This window comes from Amblyomma americanum, chromosome 1, assembly GCF_052857255.1.
Source record: "Amblyomma americanum isolate KBUSLIRL-KWMA chromosome 1, ASM5285725v1, whole genome shotgun sequence".
Classification (NCBI taxonomy): Eukaryota; Metazoa; Arthropoda; class Arachnida; order Ixodida; family Ixodidae; genus Amblyomma; species Amblyomma americanum.
Window position 1 is genome coordinate 3,210,271 of NC_135497.1, and position 21,088 is coordinate 3,231,358.

General features: G+C 48.0%; 1 protein-coding gene across 3 annotated transcripts in view; it reads left to right on the forward strand.

The window, feature by feature from the left end:
- The first annotated feature begins 1,990 nt into the window (after positions 1-1,990).
- Positions 1,991-21,088, forward strand: part of PAPLA1 (Phosphatidic Acid Phospholipase A1) — a 142,541-nt gene continuing 123,443 nt past the window's right edge. For all 3 annotated transcript variants that reach the window (XM_077642100.1, XM_077642094.1, XM_077642107.1), the window contains exons 1-3: positions 1,991-2,272; positions 3,041-3,235; positions 13,251-14,581. In XM_077642100.1, coding sequence (XP_077498226.1) covers positions 2,134-2,272; positions 3,041-3,235; positions 13,251-14,581 — 1,665 coding nt within the window. In that variant the 5' untranslated portion in view covers positions 1,991-2,133. The remainder of the gene's footprint in view (positions 2,273-3,040; positions 3,236-13,250; positions 14,582-21,088) is intronic.

Here is a 21,088-nt window from a genome sequence, read left to right on the forward strand (position 1 = left end):
CATTAAATGTCATGACTGCAGATTTTTCCTTACTATACTTGAAGCCTAATCTATCTCCCTCTGTACTGCATATGTCTAACAACTTCTGCAGGTCTTCCTTGTTGTCAGCCATTATCACTATATCGTCCGCATATATTAGTCCCGGTAATGTCTGTTTAATCAATTCCCCTTGCTTGAAAAAAGATAGGTTGAAACCTAGTCCGCTCCCCTCTAGCTTGGCCTCCAAACCTTGCAGGTACAACATGAACAACAAAGGGGACAGAGGACATCCTTGTCTAAGCCCCCGCTGTATCTCTACAGGCCCTGATACATTTTTTTCCCATTTTATGAGCACTCTGTTACCTCTATATATATCTTTTAAAAGATTAATTACTCCATTTTCCACATCCAATGTGCCCAATATGTCCCACAAATGCTCCTGAGTAACGTTGTCATAGGCTCCCCTAATATCCAGAAATGCTAGCAATAAGGGCAGCAGTGGCGTCATCTGTTTTCGGCAGTCAAAAGCGTCGTGACAAGGCCGCCGAGGCTAGCTTTGCAAGAAGCGCGGGCCCTTTGAATATCCTGCTCCAGCCGTTTCGTCTGCTTCAACTGAAGCGCTTACAGTATTTTCGGCTAATTGAGTGGAAAAAATATCAGAACAACTGATTTAACGAGGCTTTACTTTTCAAAGAATATTGTTTGCAACACTCGTTTCGGCTGTTGCGACGCTTTCTACTTCCGAAAACAGATGGCGCCACTGCCGCCCTTCAGCGAAAAAACGTCGTCTGCGGGTTTTGGTTCGCCGATCTCTACGTAGACGATTACGTTTTCGCATAATGCACGGCTTAACTCAGTAAGTACCGTTGTCAAACTTGCTACGATACAAAAGTTACCATAATACGCAAGCTCTGTGTGCAGCTTCACCGCAAATGAGCCAGCGGTTGAGGCGGGGAAAATTTTGAGTCTTCACGATAAAAACGCACAATACTGTATAACGAGTGGCTCTTCGAGTGTCAGGATTTCTGCGCCATTGCCTAGGTTTTTTTTTTTTTGCTACACGAAAATTTGTTTTCAAGATGACCTAGGCTCATCGTCATTCCACTACTTCTCCTAATTATGCTCGGAAGACAAAAACCAGGTCAGAAAATAGTGTTTAATGCACGTACACCTCTGCCGCGGCATGGTGAGACATGCATGCCTGTTCACTTCGGTTCCTCTGAAATTACAGTGTTCCCCGAACAATGCTCACATTTATCACGTTCAGCTTGCTTATTCCTTTGATATTACAGTAGACGTTACACGAAAACGACGCGAAAAACTGAGGACAGAAGGGTGAAAGACGCGACTTTTTGCATTGAAATACACAACAGACACCAAACTTCCGGGACATGACATCCCATTTCCGGTAACTTCACTTGCGCCCTCTTCAGAAAGCGGGACTGCGGCATCTAGCCACCTAGTGGAGATCAACGTTACTAGATTAATCTAGAGACGTTGGTGGAGATCAATGCAGCCAGCCGAAAGTGCGGCACCGCACGAGTGCGCAGAAAACACCACGAGTGCCGTCAACCGAAAACACCATATGATCCAGCCCCTTAGTGACGATCAGTGTTATATAGCAAATTAACTAGATTGCTGGAGCTAGATCTAGCTATAGTGTAATCTAGCTTAAACGAAAATAAAGGGGGAAAAAAAAAGATGAGCATGGTGGCTACTGCCATCACCCGTTTCAAAGGGGACGCTCCTACCTTCCATCCATCCAGCAGCCAGCGGTCTTCCAGAGGCTGATGGAGGAAAAAAAACAAACTTTTTTTCCCTCCAAGCTGAGAAATGCCAAAAATACATTTGTTGTCATGACAGCTATGACAAGCACGGCGGCGCTCACCAACGAAACAAAAAATTTAACTAACCTAACACAACCAGGCATTTTTTTACTCTTACAAATGCGTAATTTAAGATGTATTAAGCAAAAAGCGTGCAAAAATGCAAGCAAGACGTCATTGCAGTTGGCCACGTTGGGAATGAGAGCAGAGAAAGGAGCAGCGGTGTATACGACACGATGCATGCGCCGTCGTCGTAGCCTAGGTAGCTGAGTGCTGTAGAGCCCAACCTTCTGCCGTGTCGATAGATGTTCTGCATAAACTTGTCGAGATGGCTGGCCTAGGAAGAAACGATCCAAAGAAGCTGACTTCACTTTTACTGCAGCCACCCAACTCAAGCTTCTCGTGGAGTGACGTGCCCAGTGGGAATATTCTTATGCCAGTGTCTCAAATAGAACCCGTCACCGAAGGTATGGGCTAACATATTGGACTGTGACGACGCTTTGGGGCCGTTTGTAGCTTGCCGGAAAAGTATGTCTGAGCCGATTTGTGGATGTGAATGCATTATTCCAAGTCTGACCACATTGCAGAGGAAGCACTGCGGGTAGTGTAGAGAAACCTTCACGACAGATGAGCTCCTCCTCTTTTCAAGTTGGTTGACAGAGGCGAAAACCGTGGGTGAACTTGTGTCTTGCAAGTTGTTACCACATGTGCAGATACGTACCATCAGCGTCAAATTAAACGCCAACAAATGAACTCAAGCGCTAGGAGAAAGAACAAAAATAATTGCGGCTGGGGAGGAAAAACAGGCGTGTCATATATTAACACTTCCAAAGAGCGGACTTTCCGTCCGCGATGCGAATAGCAGCCGTTCTTGTATGCTTGTGCAACATCTTCCAGTGTTGCAGTTCACGTTGAAATTCTCTTGTTCGCGTTTCATTTGACGCGGATAGTACATACATGCCTGCAACAATAAAATAAGGAGAAATTGGTTTGACCTCAGTCTTTGTTCTTGTAACTAAGCGTGTCACGGTGACGGAGAGTGCTTATTCAACAGAATGTAGGAAGAAAAGCCAGGCAGACGTGACGCGAGACAACGCATTTGGAATTCAAAGGCATGCTCTTCGATTCTGATTGGTTCTCTTTTTCCCCTTACCTGCTACGCCCGGGCTTCACTACTGGTGGTGGCTGAAACAAGTGCGAGGCAGATTTGTGATTTCGTTCCACCTGCTTTGCAGGAGGCGCGGACGCGTTCCTGGGTCAGGAGCCCGGCCAGTTTCCCCAGGCTCCCGAACAGGTCGGGAATGAGCCGGTGCCAACAGGACCGTTCTCTCAGCTGCAACAGCCGCTGAGACCACCACTGACCCAAGCGACTTTGGATGGCCCTTCCACTGCACCTGCTCCACAGCAGGTGCTTCCGCCTCCACCCATGGGTGAGTGTGCACAAAAAAGATTAAAACTGCGCAAAAGACTAGGACATAGGCAACAAGGAACACAAAACACCATGGAACCTTTCTGGAACTATGAACCAACTAGCCCGCAAGAACATCCTGTAAAAGAGGCATCACCCATGTTTCATGTGCTGTCTGTTTATCACCCACAGCGCCAACAAGCATTGTAGTGGAGGAGACTGTACAGAAATTCGACAGATAATGCAGTCTCAGCCACACTACTAATCAATATCAGAGCAAGAATCAGTGATAAAACAGTCACAAGATTACACATTGCACTGGAAAGCATGAAAGTGGTCACTGTAACAAAGAAAATAAAGCATCATTAGACGTAATGCAGGCAGTGTATCAGGGCTGTTTGTTCCAGTCACGGGTTTTCTGTGGAAAAAAAAAATTAAATACATCAGTCTTGCATGCGATCACTCATACCTTTATCATGCGGTCTATGCGGTCCCAGACATAGTGGGGTGTAAGTAAATATTTTGTCTTTTCAATACCGATATCACAGTGGTAAATTGCATGAAAGAACTTTAGTCTCACCTTACATCGGCAGTTTTCCAACTGCTCCCAGTGCAGTCTTTGTTTAATTAATATCTCTGCTCTAAATCCCTGACACAAACCAAGGACCTAAATTCTGGATGACTCCTCTCTCTCGCATCACTGGAGGGTTCCAAGCTATTCAAGGATGGATCTAAGATTGGCCGTATACAATGCTTCTTTAGCAGGTAAAGCAAAAGCGACACAAAAGCCCAAAGCTTTACCAGCTCTCGCTACAACATAATCGACCTGCCTCTGCCACTTTAGCTCAGATGTAAAATAAACACCTAGGTATTTGGACTTTAAACTTGCTTTAGATTTATACTACAGTAAAAGCTTGTTAATTCAAAATTCAAGGGACTGAAAAACAATGTTAAAATTATCCGAAATTTACAGTTATTGAATGACCCCCCAAAAATTGTCAAGAACTGCTTGCGTCACATAAGCTTATTTGGTGAAAGGCTGGGCAATGGGTGCCTATTTTTGAGGTGTGAAGGTTTCGGTTGGAGATATGTTAGAGTTTATTATAATTCTTCAAACGCAACCAGTCAGGCAAATCTCTCAATGTTTAGTTTTCAGGTGTGAATGGCACGACAGTGACTGCTTTTCACGTTTCCATCCATGCTTGCATACTGTCGGGATCATTGAAGCAGAACTGCTCCAGAATTGTAAGGGCCTCCCACATCCTTCTCTGTACAGTGCAGTGGAGTCGCAAGTGGGACCGACGCGTGTGAGGAGGCTGCATGAACTGGCACGTGACACGCGTGCAGTTTTAGCGCACTGGAAGAACAGAATCGTGTGGATGGGAGCGAAGGAAACGCTCAGTGGTGCAGAAGTGGAGAAAAGGAAAAGGGGGCAAATGCCAGCGATGCGCCAATTAGTTGCTGGCTGATGCTGGCTGTTCGAACAGCCATCACTGCGGGCTGGCGCGGAACTCTTAAAAGTGAAACCAAACCTAAGTGGTCAAACTGTTATAGGAGACGGGGCTGTCCATTCGTCGTCACGTCTGCCGTTGCACTCCATTGTCAGAGGTGTGCAGGCCGTGATTGACTCTGCAGCATGGAATTCAGGTTTTGAGTAGGGCTTTTTTGATGATCTCTTACTGCGTTGGTTGTGCCTGAATGCACCCTCCCTTCGGGAGCCTGTTCAATTTAGCCAGTGCTGGTCCTGTAGCGTCCGAATTAGTGAGGGTGCGACGCCATAGATTTACATGGGCGCTGGCTGCGACCAAGCAGGCAATTCGAATTATCTGGATTTCCAAATTAATGGGGGTCAGACTAACAAGTTTTTACTCTGTTCCGATTATAGTTGCTCCTGTGGATTCTTCTTCCTGGTAAATGTGATGAAATGTCTTTTGTTTAAATTGAAGCTTATATAGCAATTCGCTGATTCTGTATAGGTCTTGTTGGAGAACGTGCACATCATCTGCGCCTTTTATATCCTTGTATAGTACAGAGTTGATCACACTTGTCTAGAGTGCTCGAGAGGTGCCATCCGAGGGAAATAAAGCAGAATTCTAAAGCAGGTATTGATTTTCACTGGTAATGGTTGCACTGGAGAGCAGCAAAATAGACACGTGAACCGCACAGGCATCAGCGCCTTAACGCTAGCAGAGCAGCAGCGGAATTATTTCACTTCATTTGCTTCTCGCAGCACACTGCCCGGGCGCTCTAGACAAGTGTGATCGACTCTGTACTCATTGATAAGCAAATAAGCGCATTCGAGATTGGATGCCATCAGTTATATTTTTTATATGCATAATAAAAATATCAGTGGACCCACTACAGATCCTTGAGGCACACTGGACGTGACACTCGTGATTCGAGATGAGCCCTGTTAACAATGACAAACTGCTTTCGTGATGCGAGATGTGATCTTATCCAAAGAATAACTTTCTGCAAGTTTTGCAATTAACAAAGCGTGTGGTCAGATGCCTTCTGGATATCCAAGAAAGCACAGTCCACACAGAGTCAGTCATGCAGAGCTTCAGCAATGTTTTAGCATGACCCCAATGTAGTTATGATGAGCCAGTAGACGTTGTTTTCAGTTGAGAGAGAATGCGCATGTCCGCATATGTGCTGCTTGTTCCCTGGACAAATGAGCTTGGCTTGTACCACTAGACTACAGTACTGACATGTTCAGTGAACAGAGAGCTTTCTTGAGAGACAGAATCAAGTGCAGGTCTAGTGGCCTCTGCCAGACGCTGATCATCAACATGGCCACCTTGGATGTCTTCCCAATGCTTCCTTCATACATCCCATCTCGGAAGTATATCAAAACAGCTCGTATACAGCAAAACATTGTCTTGACAGTTGGCATTCCAGACATTTTAGCAGTGCACTTACTATTTAAATATTCAGCCAGCAGCGTGCTATAAATCACACAATATTAATGTGATAGCCTTAAGGCCTGCATAACCAGGCCTGGGGTGCGGCCTGATCTCGATGACCAGAACCTACAACGTACTCCCTGGTGCAGTACTTGGCCACAACCTTCCATGAACAAACCATTTAACTCTCGGCCCTCAGTCCCCAGCGGCTGCGGAGCAACTGATCAAGCGGCGGTCAGACTTGTGACGCAGCGGAGGGTGCTAAGGATTTCTGGCTCCGGACAGGCCGCCATTGGAAACTGAACCTGTCAACGTTTAAAGGGACACTGAGGAGAAATTGAAGTTGGCTTGTATCGATAGAATACCAGCTCCTGATCACAAAAACGCCACTCTTACTGAAAACAAAGCTCTTTTAAGGTAGAAAATAGCAAGAACCAAAATACAGGTATCGCCACCACAGGCCAATCTCGCAAGTACAAGCGTAGTGACGCCATAGGACTAGAGACGCCACCTTGGAGGAATTTTCCATTCTACTTAGTGTCGCGAATCTCCGAGGCTGACAAAGGTAGGTTGCGCAGATAAATATTGAAGTAAGTTTTGTTTTAAAACCAATAGTGCACTTTTATCACACAAGGAAGGCAGGCAAAACACAACCTGAATGTTGGAAGCAAAGAAAACGGATGCTTGGCGGCGCCACAGGCGGCCAGGAGAGTTTCGATTTGTTATGGCGCTTCGCGTCTATGAGCTTTGCGTGCCCCGTGGTTTTGGGTTTGACGCGCTTCGATTTACAAGTGCCGAACAGCAGAGGAACTCCAAGTACCGCTTCAAGTGCTATAGTTAAACTGTGAAGGAGCCTGTTAAGGCTTGTCAGATGATCGCCACGGTCGATGAAAAGCTATGATGGCACAATGGTCGGTGATCGTACAAGGCAGCACTTGTGTATTCGCACGCTTGCCCGGCGAAACATTCCCGTCTGTGCCAGTCAACTTCAAACTACTTAACGGAAATCGTTTATCAGGGACGGGAGACAAGGTACAAGGCAGTTCAGAAAAATTGCTGATGGCCTAGCTCTGTTAGGCCAGGATATACCTAGCGAAAGCGCTGAGATTTCTGCATCAGAAGAGTGCATTCACTAGATGCGCCTTTATTGACGGCTGTAACTTGAGCCGTCGTGGCGGAGCGGCAGCGTTTCCGCCTCAAACGCCGAAAGGCCCTGGTTCGATTCCGAACCTCGGCACCGGACTTCTTTTCTTTTATTTAGTGAGTGGGCGGGGTGTTTCAGTGGCTCCCATGGATGCCGCAGCTGAAGACGTTGGTTAGCGGTTAAGCGCAGGTTCTGTTAAGGCGCGTTTATGCTGCGGCGAGGCGCGCGCGCCCTGCATCACGAAGTCACGCCGGTCAAAGCGAGACCCTCTATACTCCAACTGTGCTTGACCGCCGACGCGTTCGGCGGCTTCGGCGCACTCTGACCTCATTGGCGGGGAGATTGGAGCATGTATCTATTTCGCGCCGAGTGCGGCAGCCGCCGCCGGCCCGGCCAGACTGATTTGGCTCTGCGGCGAGGTGCGCATTATATTCAATAGCTGCGGCAGTTTGGCGGAGCTGTTCTTTTCGAGCTCGGCTATTTTAATCCATTCACAGTACATATCTGAAGGTACATGCAAGTTGGCGAGAGAGCCAGATCCAGTGGACCCGTTGGATCTAGCGGAAGCCGTTGAAGCGTTGTGCGCCGGCTTTGGTTTCAAGCCGCCGACTTTAAACGCGACCGCCGTCGAGCACCCGTTTGTTTTTTGTGGCAAAAAATAAATAAATAACTTGGCCCTTGCAACCGTGGGAGACCTCGACGCTGCTTGCTGCGCCGTGCAACCGCTCCGTTCAAGGAATCACAATCCGTTGGCCCCAAAGCCCCGGCCAGCCTCCGATGGGCGCAACGCACCCCTCGCGACTCCCTGCACTGGGGTTATGATATTTAGTTTGCAACGGCTGCTCTCTGAGGAAGGGAGAAACCATCCGCCGGCGCCTAACCTAACTGTGCTCCCTCAAAAGCATCGCACGCCCTGTGGGGCTGAGGTCGCTGAAATGCAGGCCAGAGTTTTTGCGAGAACTACGTTGTCGGGTTCGGGAACGGGATCCATCGTAACGCTGGCAAGACGCCGGTGCAAACGTAAACGAAGCGACGGTGGCGACCCCCGATAGATGCCTTCAACGTGCGGCGGCGGTAGCTTTCATTTCGGCAGCTGCTAGACCGCACCGCTAACCGCCAGAAATCACGGAGTCTCCGTTTACGTCACGTTCACGTCACTCCGTTCTGTGTTGTCATAAGAGTTCTCCGTGTCGTCATAAGAGTTCTCGAGTTTGAATCTGAGCGGCGGGAAAAAACATTTTCAGCTTCGAATCCAAATTTCTTTGAAATAAATGCATCTTTCGCTCCCGGACAAGCGTCAACAAAGCCATGAAATGCCGAACTATCAGATATTGCTAACAAAAGAATTTTGATAGGGTTCTCCTCAGTGTCCCTTTAATGCTAGAACCTTATCCTGTGAGGCTAGCCTAGTAGTGGTGTTCGGGGAACTAGCGGGTATGAAATGGGATGTCATAGGGCTTAGCAAGCTGCCGCGGTGGCTGAGTGGTTATGGCGCTCAGCTGCTGGCCCAAATCCCGGCCGCGGCGATCGAATTTCAATGGAGGCGAAATTCCAGAGGCCCGTGTACTGTGCGATGTCAGTGCACGTTAAAGAACCCCAGGTGGTCGAAATTCCCGGAGCCCTTCACTATGGCGTCTCTCATAGCCTGAGTCGCTTTGGGATGTTAAACCCCCATAAACCATAAACCAATCATAGGGCTTAGTGAGTTTAGGGGGACAAGTGAGGCATATACAGTACTAAGAGGCAGGCACATACTGTGCTATTGTTGATTAGCGGACTGACGAGAACTAGGTGTGGGATTCCTCATCAAAGAGGATTCTGGTGTGGGCTAGTTGGTTCATACTTTCTACGACACAAATTGACACAGCGCAACAAACGAGGATGAGAAGAAGAAACACGAAGCACAGAACGGGTGCTGACTGCTAACTCTTTATTGCGTCATAAAAGACCAGCGCAATATACCATTCACCTGGACCACATGACACACTGTCAGCCAGTGGACATTGCGAAAAAAACGCCTCACACGCTGGTGGTCATTACATAGTGAAAAAGCACTCATGACACGTGCAAGCACTAACATGCAAAAGCATTACTAAACTAATGATAAATGAACCATAGATAAATGAGAATCGCGCATGAGCCTCTGCCATTAACGTCGGCGGTGCCAGGGGCAGCAACGAGTAAAAGAAACGCGACGACAGGTGAAATGGTGATGAAAAGGGGTGTACAATCAGAGTATGAATAAAGGGAATGAAAACTTGCTAGGCAATAGGCACAGTCAGTAGGCTAAAAGTGAAAACGTAAAAAGAAGGAACTGACGCCAACACGTTACATGGCAGAAAGTTAAAATCATATAAAAAACAAAGAGAATAAAGAAAAAGAACAAAACGAACCACCACCGGCCAAACATTTAAGACGTTAAAATGCCATTAAAAGCCTTTAAAAGACAAAGGAGAAACGATCCACTTAAAGCAACAAACAACACGGCAAAATAACTAAGAGCAAATAAAAAACAATGAGGTGAGATGCGAGGAAAAACCGTTTGCCAGGATGCCTAGATGTGGTTAAAACACAAGACTTGCGCTCGTTCTAAGAAAGGCCTTTCTTTCTCCAGTAGGCAGACAGAAGGGCTGCTGATGCACGTGTCCCCAGCCTTTTCAGTCAAAATCCTTCAATAACTTCCCTCTCTATTTTACTCCTTGCTGTCGCCAGAAACTTAGTCTCATTTATCTGTGGTCCATGTATCATTAGTTTAGTGATGCTTTTGCATGTTAGTGCTTGCACGTGTCATGAGTGCTTTTTGACTGTGTAATGATCGCCAGCGTGTGAGGCGTTCTTTTTCTCCATATGCACTGGCTGGCAGTGTGCCATGTGGTCCAGGTGAATGGTATAAATTGTGCTGGTTTTTTATGACGCAATAAAGAGTCGGTAGTCAGCGCCTGTCCTGTGTTTCGCGTTTCTTCTTCTCATCCTCATTCCGTTGCGCTGTGTCAACCTGTGTCGTAGAAAATTCCTCATCAATTAGGATATAGATGGCAACATAGAGGAGTTTTATAGTATTAACGAGAGGGTGGCAGTTGTCATAGTCAGGCTCAATAAGAGGTACAAGCTTAAGGTGGTGCAGGCCTACGTGTCTACATCCAGCCATGATGACCAGATCGTTGAAAGTTCTTATGAAGACGTGGAATCGGAAATGGACAAAGTAAAATCACAGTACACTGTACTGATGGGTGACCTCAATGTGAAGGTAGGCAAGGAGCAAGCTGACGACCAGGCGGTAGGCGACTGTTGGATAGGTTTTAGGAACAGCAGGTGAAAGATATTAGTAGAGTTCGCAGATAGAAATAATTTACGGGTCATGAATACTTTCTTCCGCAAACGAGAGAACAGGAAGTGGACATGGAAGAGCCCCAGTGGTGAGACGAAAAATGAAATGGACTTCATACTAGGCGCTCACCCTGGCATCGTGCAGGATGTGGACGTCCTCGGAATGGTGCGTTGTAGCGAGCACAGAATGGTAAGGTCTCGAATTAGCTTAGAAGCGAAGAGGGAACAGAAGAAACTAGTGAAGCGGAAGCCCATTAACGAGTTAACAGTAAGAGGGAAAGTAGAGGAATTGAGGACTTCACTGCAGAACAGATATTCGGCTTTAACTGAGGAAGACTAAATGATTGAAGAGTGAACAATAACCTCACAGCTATCATTACGGAGTGCGCAGTAGAAGCAGGCGGTAGGATGGTCTGGCTGGATACCAGCAAGCTATTTCAGCAGACGAGAGATCTGATTAAGTAACGCCAAAGCATGTGGGCGTCTAACCCTACAGACAGACTAGAACTAGCAGAGCTCTCAAAGCTAATAAATAAGCGCAAGATTGCTGACATAAGGAAGTTCAATATGGAGAGAATCGAGCATGCGCTAAAGAATGGAGGCAGCCTGAAAGCGGTGAGGAGGAAACTAGGCATAGGTAAAAAGCCGATATGTGCATTAAGAGACAAGAGGGAAATGTCATTAGCAATGCGGATAAGATAGTTAAAGTAGCCGAAGTGTTCTACATAAATCTATGCAGCCAGTGTAATCAGAATGCTAATCAGAGTGACACTAGAACGCAGCAATCAGTCATCCCGCCAGTAATGAAAGAGGAAGTAAAGAAAGCCTTAGAAGCAATGCAAAGGGGAAAAGCAGCTGGTGAGGATCAGGTAACAGCAGATATGTTGAAGGACGAAGGAGAGATTGTGCTAGAAAAGCTAGCCACCCTGTATACGAAATGCCTTATGACCTCGAGCGTACCAGAAGCTTCGAAAAAGCTAACATGATTTTAATTCATAAGCAAAGAGGTGTCAAGGACCTGAAAAATTACAGGCCACTATTGCATCTTTTGTTTGTTATTTAGTGGTTAAAGGTAGCAAATCGGATGACATTTGCATAATTCCTGTTGGTAAGGAACAAAAAGTGCAAAGGTCCTCCTGAGTGTGTGTAAAGATTTGCCAACTTCAAGGAGGCATGCAAACATTGTCGGAAAATTTGCAAAACTGTTTACTAATTTTCTAAGATAATTGCTAATAGGATCAGAGTGACTTTTTTTAGAAAGTGTGCTTGACAATAGATTATATTCACGCCATTAATTGGGTTGTTGCTAATAGGATCAGAGTGACTTTTTTTAGGAAGTGTGCTTGATAATACATTTTATTTATGGAATTAATTAGATTGTTGCAGGCATTGTATAATGAGGCATATCTACAGGGATCACAGTTCTTCACCACAGGAGTGAGAGAAGTGGATATGTTCAGAAGGTTGTAGTTTGACGGAGAAAACTTGAGTAACTGCAGATGTGTTGATGACATAGCCCTTGTACATGATTCTAGGGATTAAAGGGACACTGAGGAGAAATTGAAGTTGGCTTGTATCCATAGAATAGCAGCTCCTGATCGTAAAAACGGCACTCATCCTGAAAACAAAGCTCGTGTAATGTAGAAAATAGCAAGAACGAAAATACAGGTATCGCCGCCAGAGGCCAATCTCGCAAGTACAGGCGTGATGACTTCCTAGGACAAGAGCCGCCACCTTGGAGGAATTTTCTTTACTTCATGGATGTCACGAATCTCTGAGGCTTGCAAAGGATGGTTGCACACCGCACCGCTAGCCGTCAGAAATCACGGAGTCAGCGTTTACGTCACGATTCACGTCACTCCGTTCTGTGACGTCATAAGAGTTGCTGTGGCGTCATAAGAGTTCCCTGAGTTTGAATCAGAGGGGCGGGAAAAACTTTTTCAACTTCGAATCCAAATTTCTTTGAAATAAATGCATCTTTCGTGCCTGGACAAGCGGCAACGAAACCATGAAATGCCAAACTATCAGATTTTGCTAACAAAAAAATTGATAGAGTTCTCCTCAGTGTCCCTTTAATGTGCTGGAAGGCCTACTTAGATTAATATGTATTAATGTTGAACAGTTTAAGTTTACATGGTGGGAAGTGAATAAGGGCTTGAAGCAGTCGTGGAAGACAAGCAGCGACCACAAATTGTGTTTGGGTTAGGCGGTGCACAGGCTCATGTGTTGAAATTACTGGACCGTTCCTCTCATTGAAACGCATGTCAGCTTAAGTTACTTTCAGCAGTCTGCTGATGGAGAAAAGTATGTGCATCGTGCTAGAGCTCGCCTCAGGCGGAAACCTAGAGGCCAATGAAACAGGTGGAAAATGATGGCGGCGGAAACATAGAGATATGTGGGGGCAGCTTAGGCCCACCTGAAACTAGCCTGTGTCTTTCTCTCAATCGTATTTAAGGGGTTTCTGCTCCTTGCTTGCTGACATTCTAAGCACTCTGGTGGCTACCATGACTAGCTTGGCATTATTGTTGTACATTTGCTGTGCTTTTCAATGGAATAAAATTTGGGCATAACTACCTCTTGGCTCTATGGTAGCAAATTTTTTGATTAGCTGTACAAAGAAAGGAAACGAGAGAAAAGAATGGGGACCCTGTTGCGTGCAGGTCCACCCATCAACTTCCATCGGCAGAGCCCGCTGACGCACGCGTCCCTCCTGCACCAGGCTTCACCCATGCCAGGCCCTGCACCAATGGACCAGCTTCCATACCCTCCTCTGTCGTTTGAGCAGCCAGACCATGCCCAGCTGCCAGTGTCTCCCCCTGGCGCTGCATACACTCCGGTGAAGCCCCACTGGTTCTATAGCCGGGAGATTGAGCACAAGCTGGTCTGGATGCCCTTCTCGTTGCTGGACTCGACTAGGCTGGAGGAGGCCTCTGCCCGGCTGGCCTTTGGCAGCGACCTGATGGTGACCACTGATGGCGGCAGGTATGACGTGGATGTGGGCGCCCGCCTGCGCCGCCCCGTCTACTGGGAGGAAATGCCAAGCCAGGTGCGCCGTTGTACCTGGTTCTACAAGCTGGAAGGCCAGAATCGCTTTGTGCCCTATGAGGAGCAGGTGGCCCATGTGCTCGAGGACCACTACCGCAGGTCGATGGCCACGGGCAACTGGCACCAGAGGCTGGAGCTTCCAGGCAACCAGACAGTGGTGATGCACAACTCGAGCGTGATGGTGCACTTCCTGCCATCCAGCCATCCAGACGAGTGGGGCAACGTCAGCGAGGGCCAGAGCCGGCCCCGGGTGGTCAAGCGTGGTGTCACCGAGGTGGATACCATCGACGAAGGCGAGCCCAGCCAGATCGACCACCTGGTTTTTGTCGTGCACGGCGTGGGCTCCGTGTGTGACTTTCGCTTCCGCTCGGTCGAAGAGTGCCTGGACGACATTCGGCACATTGCCCTGGGGCTTGTCCGAAGTCACTTTGGAGGACCTTTGCAGGAGGGCCGGATTGGCCGCGTGGAGTTCCTGCCCGTCTCGTGGCACTCGACGCTGCATAGTGATGCCACAGGCATCGACCGGGCCCTTCGGCACATCACCCTGAGGAGCATCCCCAAGCTGCGCCACTTCACCAACGACACCCTGCTGGACATCCTCTTTTACACCAGCCCCGTGTACTGCCAGACCATTGTGGACACAGTGGGCTCCGAGATCAACCGGCTGCACAGCAAGTTCATGGAGCGCAACCCGGGATTCAGCGGTACCATTGCCCTGGCCGGCCACAGCTTGGGGTCGCTCATCTTGTATGACATTCTGTCCCACCAGTGTGACACGGGCGACGTCTTTGTGGCCGAGCAGAGCCCCGTGCCAGCTGCTGCCGAGCCAGAGGAGCTCAGCCTGCAGCCACCACAGGATCCCTCGGTTGAGTCCGTGTTCAGGGAGCTCATGCTGAGCGACTACATCTCCAGAATCAAAGAGGAGCAAATGGACATGGAAACACTGGTGAGCTTTCCTCTCTCTCTGAGCTTGGTTGGAAGGGTGGCTGACTGACCTAAAATTGATTTAAAGGGTTAAACCTGGTTGTTTTCATTACATACAGTTTCTGTGTGAATGCTCGAAAGGAAAATGCACAGCGCAAACCAAAGTGAAAAGCAAATGTAGGTGAAATCGCATTGCAAATATTCACAACAAACCCCGGTACTTAAAGTCATGGACACAAAGAAATATTTTGCAGTTGCATTGTTAACACGAGCAGCTGCCACCATCTCTGCCGTGGCTCGCATGATGCTGCCGTATTTACTCGCGTAATTTGTGCACCAACATGCACGCGGGTTCGCGCAAGGCAGGTTTGGGAAGATGTGCGCGGCTGTGAACGGTGCGAGTGGTGCTGTTTCACGCTGTCTACCCGGCTTGCTCACGCTGGTGGTCTCTTTCCCAGACGAACAGTTGCTAGAGCAAACTTCTGGGCGCGCCCGAATCCAAAACTATTGAACCTTTTGCTGTTCAGTTTTCCACTAGAAAGCTTGCTGCACTTCGTTTGCCTCTGATTGCTGGCTTCGTGATTGTATTGTTGCGCGTTTACTGCTGCCCATGCGCCGTCATGCTATAACATGGGGCGAGTTTTATATTTGCAGTCACTTTTTTTTTTGCCAGCAATGAATGTGAGTTGGGGGTGGACATATAAGGTCTCCTCGATTTGGCTGCACTTTCCGCACTAGTTCACAAAAGTGCCGTGTCAGTGTAGTGCCAGTTCTTGCGGCGCGAGTGTAGCCCGACACTAGTGCTGTCGGTGCAGCGGCCAAATCGAGTGCAAAAGTGCAGAAACTTTCGTCTGCTGCGGCCATGTACGTGCTGGTGTTTGTCGCGTGTTTTCACATATGCGCGAGATTGTGCTAGCTGCATTGCACGCTGTGTATTTGCTCCAAGTGGCACATCTCGTGGAGCGGCTATGAACTTTAATTCCAAAAGTGGTGAAGAATTTCACACCGTTCTATCCGTTGCGTTGTTTAAAGGGGCGCAGGCCGGTCGACCGTCACTGATTCAACGGGTACTTCGTAGAGGCAACAATTAATTAGGCAGGTTATTCAGACTACCACTCGAGACGATCTTTTACAGTCCATACGCGTGATCCAGGCTGCTTCCGTCCTATCGAAAAGTGACTACGGTTGTCCGCCAAGAGTTGCCTGATCTATATTTGAACTCAATCGCGTTCACTTTCGGCGGACGGTGACGGCAACGTGACTGTCAGAGTCTAAGTGGCAGGTGAAGGTGTGGGCTGACGGCGACCTCAAGCCCAGTCGCTGTCGTAAGCGGAGGTACTGATGTCGCAGTGAGCCACAAACGTTGCGATCGCCCACGTATTATAAAACATCTCACAATCTGCTTCTTATGGAAGCGCTCCATCGTGCTGCGTGTATAATAATAATTGCACACAAAAGAGAAATGGTGTAAGCAACGTGCGAGGCTGAACAGAAAGATGCGAACCCATACGCAGTACGTACTTCCGTACGTGCGCCATGCCAGCCAGTCACTTACGCGCGTACACAGACACGCGCACACGCGCGTGCATATACACACGTATACGCACACTGTCATTTCAGCTGTTTGGTGAGGGCCCGGCGCAGATGCCACGTCTTTCACGGGTACGCGGCCGTCTCAAACATGGTCTCAACGCCGCTCACAAAACAAGCGGCCGCGGAGCCGTCTGCTACGGAGCGCACCAAGCACCTTGCACTACTTGCACGAGAAGAGAACTCGCCGGGAGGCTAGTGCAGCAGTGCAGAAGAACTCGTGCAGCACGAGGCCAAATCGAGTGCCGAAGTGCAGGTGGCACTAGCTGCACTGTCAAATCGAGTGCGAGAGTGCCGCACTTCCTGAACTGGTGCAGAAAGTGCAGCCAAATCGAGGAGACCTATAGACAGTTATATTGTGCATTATGACCTTTGTAGAGTTTCTTCGGACGTGTTTGCAAAACTTTTGTGCAATTTGTGCACCCCTTTTTTAAGCCTTAATTTAAAGAAAAAAAAAAGGGCATAAATTGAGCAACCAAATGTGGTTGGTGGCAGCTGCCCCGCATGTTCTCTCTCTTGGTATGCCCATCCACCGTTTCCCTAGGAAATTAAATCTTCCCTTGCATCCCGGTGCGCATCAGCTGTTGGCATTGAAACCATGCAAGCAACCGAGTAGCAGCGGTAGGTTCCGTGTCTTCTTAACTGTTATCTCGCGCTGCCTTTGAGCATGAACTGTTGTACACCACTTGATGTGACGTTACAAAAGGGAAAGCTGCAGATAATGCTGTGTCTGTGATGTGGAAGTGCCGACGGCGCTTGTGTACAGCACGTTGTGTCAACTACATTCACCCATTGCAATAGTAGAGGTTTGTCTCGGGGCAGTTCGTCTTTTATTTTCGTGACCCCGCATGGGCATCTGCAACATGCAGATTATAGTGAGTTGGATGCCATGGTTTCCCGAGCATCCGCAGGGACATCCCAGTGGGGAGATGTTGGTGAGCAGTGTGCCACCACGAACCTGAGCACCCACGCTTAGCCATGTGTGGCAGCGCCGTATCGGGGGAAAAGGGGATCCTGGTGGTTGAGCCAATGCCGAGCGTTTGGACCTTCAAGGCCTCTTGGCAGAGGGAACACAACACTCTGGCCCCAGCTTCCTTTAGACGGCACCTCCGGCCTAACCCGACTGGGGGAAATCGGCAGCCGCCTTTTCCTATCCTTCCCCCTATCTTTCACTTTCCTATCTTTCTTACAACTCTCCTGTCTCCTTCTCTCTTCTTGGTTTTTCCTTTATCCCTGGCGGCTAGGGTTAACCTTGTGTGGCAAACTACCTTGCATTTCGTCATATTGGGTTACAGTGCGCGTGTACAGCTGATGTGGGCAGGACTTGCTTGCGAGTTCCTATCTCGTCCCCTCATTGGGCTCCATGGCGGGTGGCTGGCACTGTGACCAAACATAAAACATATTCTATGGCTCCAGCTCCCACACAAAATGATTGCGCTCCAAAAAGAGTGCGGACCGAAACAACTGCTTAGTTCTTACAGGAAACAAAAGAAGTATTTCCTAAGTATCATGTGGTACACAGTGAAGACGCAGACAAATCAGCCAGGAAAATATCTCCATTCATAGTTCCAGTAAGTGATGCCTTGGGCCTTGGCTGCAAGGTGATGAAACTAGCTGGTGGCGACCCTACTCCTCTAGATGCGTGACCAAGCACAACACTCCAAACTCCCAAATGTAATGACCTTTGGAGACATACTGGTATTCATTAATGTTTATAGATTCCTCAACAGTGCCCAAGGCGTAATTTCTGAACATGATTTCCTCACTCTCATCGAAGAAAAAATGTTGGAGGGTCTTAAGGACCAAAACGTCACTGAAGTCAGTCGAATAAAAATCCGTAAGATGACAAGGAAATACCCACAAAGCACATAATCCTACCTTTTACCTCTAGCCAGCTCCCAGAATCCATAGAAGTAGGATATATGAAAAGCACTGTATGACACTCCATCCCAAATCGTCGACGCTGCTTCAACTGCCAAAAATTTGGCCATGGTTCCCAGAGCTGTCGCGGCCACAAGACCTGTGCCACATGTTCATCACATGATCACGAATCCAAGAACCGCAATGGTGCACCACTGTGCGTGTATGCCATGAACTGTGAAGAGGACCACCCTGCGTACTCGAGGTCATGTACGACCTGGAAGAAGGAAAAGGAGGTCATAACCGTAAAGACAAAAGAGAATATAAGCTTCCAAGAAGCACGTTAGCGATTCATCCAGACACAAGGTACTATTGCGCTCAATATGACATGCAACCCGCGAGCGTGTGGCCACAGCGTTTTCAGAACAATGATGGGGCTGACAAGCGGCGCGCCTGAAAGTTAAGTGGAAAGGATTCTGCTGTGCCAGCAGCCAGGCACATTCCCCACGTTGTCTGCTCCAGTCATACTGTGATTGAAGCGTGATTTGGGCCACGGTTTTATCGGGCATGACAGGTGAAAGCAAAAGGAATGAAACAAAATAAACTGTGACATGCGCCTTGCATTCATCACGCAAGCGCCAGCGATGCGATAACGCCATGGTACTGCCAAGACCAGACAGCACAGGGGAGAAGACTGACTGTTGGAACAGCAAAATTCTTTCCCTTTCGTTTTTCAGTGCATTGCTTGTCGGCTCCACCATGCTTCCGGGGAGCGCTTCGGCCATGATGCTTGAGGTTAAAAGTCATATTGAGTCATACATTCCTCTTCACAGCAAAAAAACAGATTTCATCGATGTGGTGCATCGGGGCGGGGCACTACTCCGGACTTCGGCACCTGCCCAGGTCATACACAGTGAGCCTGAGGCAGGCCCATTGGCAACCCGGGCAGATGTAGCGAAGGCTGCACTGCCACCCTTGAATAAGGGCCCGTCAACCTTCGGGTCAGCCGCCCGAAAGGCTTCACCCAGTCGGGAGAGCTCTACAAACCTTACACCCACGGGTTCTCCACAAGCGTTCAGAGCCTTCAGCAAGGCAATGGACACAACACTGAGCTCGCCCTCACTGCTCTGGCAGCACAGCTCACTTGAGTGAAAAAGAGAAGACTGGTAGCGCACCCTCAAAACTGGGAACATAGATTTTAGATTATTAGCTCTACTGGTCCCGCTTTGAGTCTCAGAGTTACGCTGATTTCACGGATAGAATTCAAGATGGCAGCCTACCTAGCAGTGACATTGCATTACAGCGTTAAGCTCTACTTCTCGCATTTCGGGTCTTAGCATTATGTGCTATAACACAAATCGTAACCCAGTGGTTGCTATGGTAATTGAGGTGGTTATATAATGGAATAAAATAGTAACATGCGGCAGCGTGATGCCCAGCACCACAACTGGAAACTAAACTATGTCGATCCGGTGTGTATATATATATATATATATATATATATATATATTATATCTGTCTGGCAGGCGTCAAAGTCGGGCCACTTAGCCCCGACATTCATGTGAAATTTGTGGGCCAACAGTTTGTCGCAAAATGTTCTGGATGGTGTCATACAATTCAGCATTTCGTGAAGCATAAACTTGCTAGTGAAGTTAGTCTAGCTCGCGGCAGGGATTCGAACTGGCGACCTATGTTATTATGGAAACAATGAATAACTGTGCAAAAAGGACGGGACAAGAGAGAAGAATCACATGAGACAAGCGCAGACTAACAACTGGTTTATTGCACCAACGTCTCCTTCGTTCGACAACAAAGCGCATGCGCACCAACCACAAAGACAAAAGCCATAATCATCACGTCAAACCAAGAAACTCCAACTCCTTGCGGTACAGGTGTATGGAAACCTCGCTAACACATTTGTCAGGCCCTAATCTCGCGATTTCCAAGGCTTCGATAACTTCACCCCTGCGTGTCCGATAACCTTAGTCCTGCCGAAAAGTGGAGTGCAATCTTTATCGTCATGCTTGCAGGTCTTACAATGCCTAGGCAGATGCTGCCCTCTAGAATCAGCTAAGAAATTGGCATGCTCTAATAATCTAATGTTGATGCAGCGGCCAGTTTGCCCTACGTACACCTTACCACAGCTCAGCGGAATCTGATAGATTACATTCGATCTGCAGTGCACAAACTTGTTCCTTTGGTTGGTGCTACACTCAATCTTCTTTTGTCTATCTGGTATAACTAAATTGCACAAACGCGACAGCTTGCAAGGTTCTGAAAAAAGTACCTCTACGCCGAATTTACCGGTGACCGTCTTCACGTCGTGCGAGACCCTGTGAACATAAGGGATAACTTCATACTTATGCCTCTCCTGGGCATCCGCCCCACGAGGCTTTGAGTTTGGGCGGAAGGACTTCAACAGGGACTCGGCAACAGCCCGTAGGAGGGCCAGTGGAAAACCGGCAGACCGAAGGCGATCCACCTGTACATCAAAGCTAGCCTTAACCTTATGAGGGCAGGACTTGGTTAACGAAGCCCTGAGGCAAGTTGATGAAATACCCCTCTTGACCAGGTTCGAATGAGACGAGTTGAAGGGCAGGAGTGCCTTTTTTGACCTAGGCATGTGCGCCCAGCATAGGTGGTCAGGATTGTTAAAGAATAATTTTAAGTCTAAGAATTAAACAAGAATTTTCAGGAAGTTCAATGGTAAAATTAAAACTGGCAAAAGCAGACTTAAAAGATGCTAAAACCTCCATCGCCACCTGTGTCAAGTTATCGTTGCGGTCAATATTTAAAAGGATTAAAAAGTCATCGACGTATCGGAACACCCGAACGATACGGTCGTCAGAAAGTACCCGCGATAGTTATACCACATAGGCAAAAGAAGATTAAGTGTAGCACCAACCACAGGAACAAGTTTGTGCACTGCAGATCGAATGTAATCTATCAGATTCCGCTGAGCTGTGGTAAGGTGTACGTAGGGCAAACTGGCCGCTGCATCAACATTAGATTATTAGAGCATGCCAATTCCTTACCTGATTCTAGAGGGCAGCATCTGCCTAGGCATTGTAAGACCTGC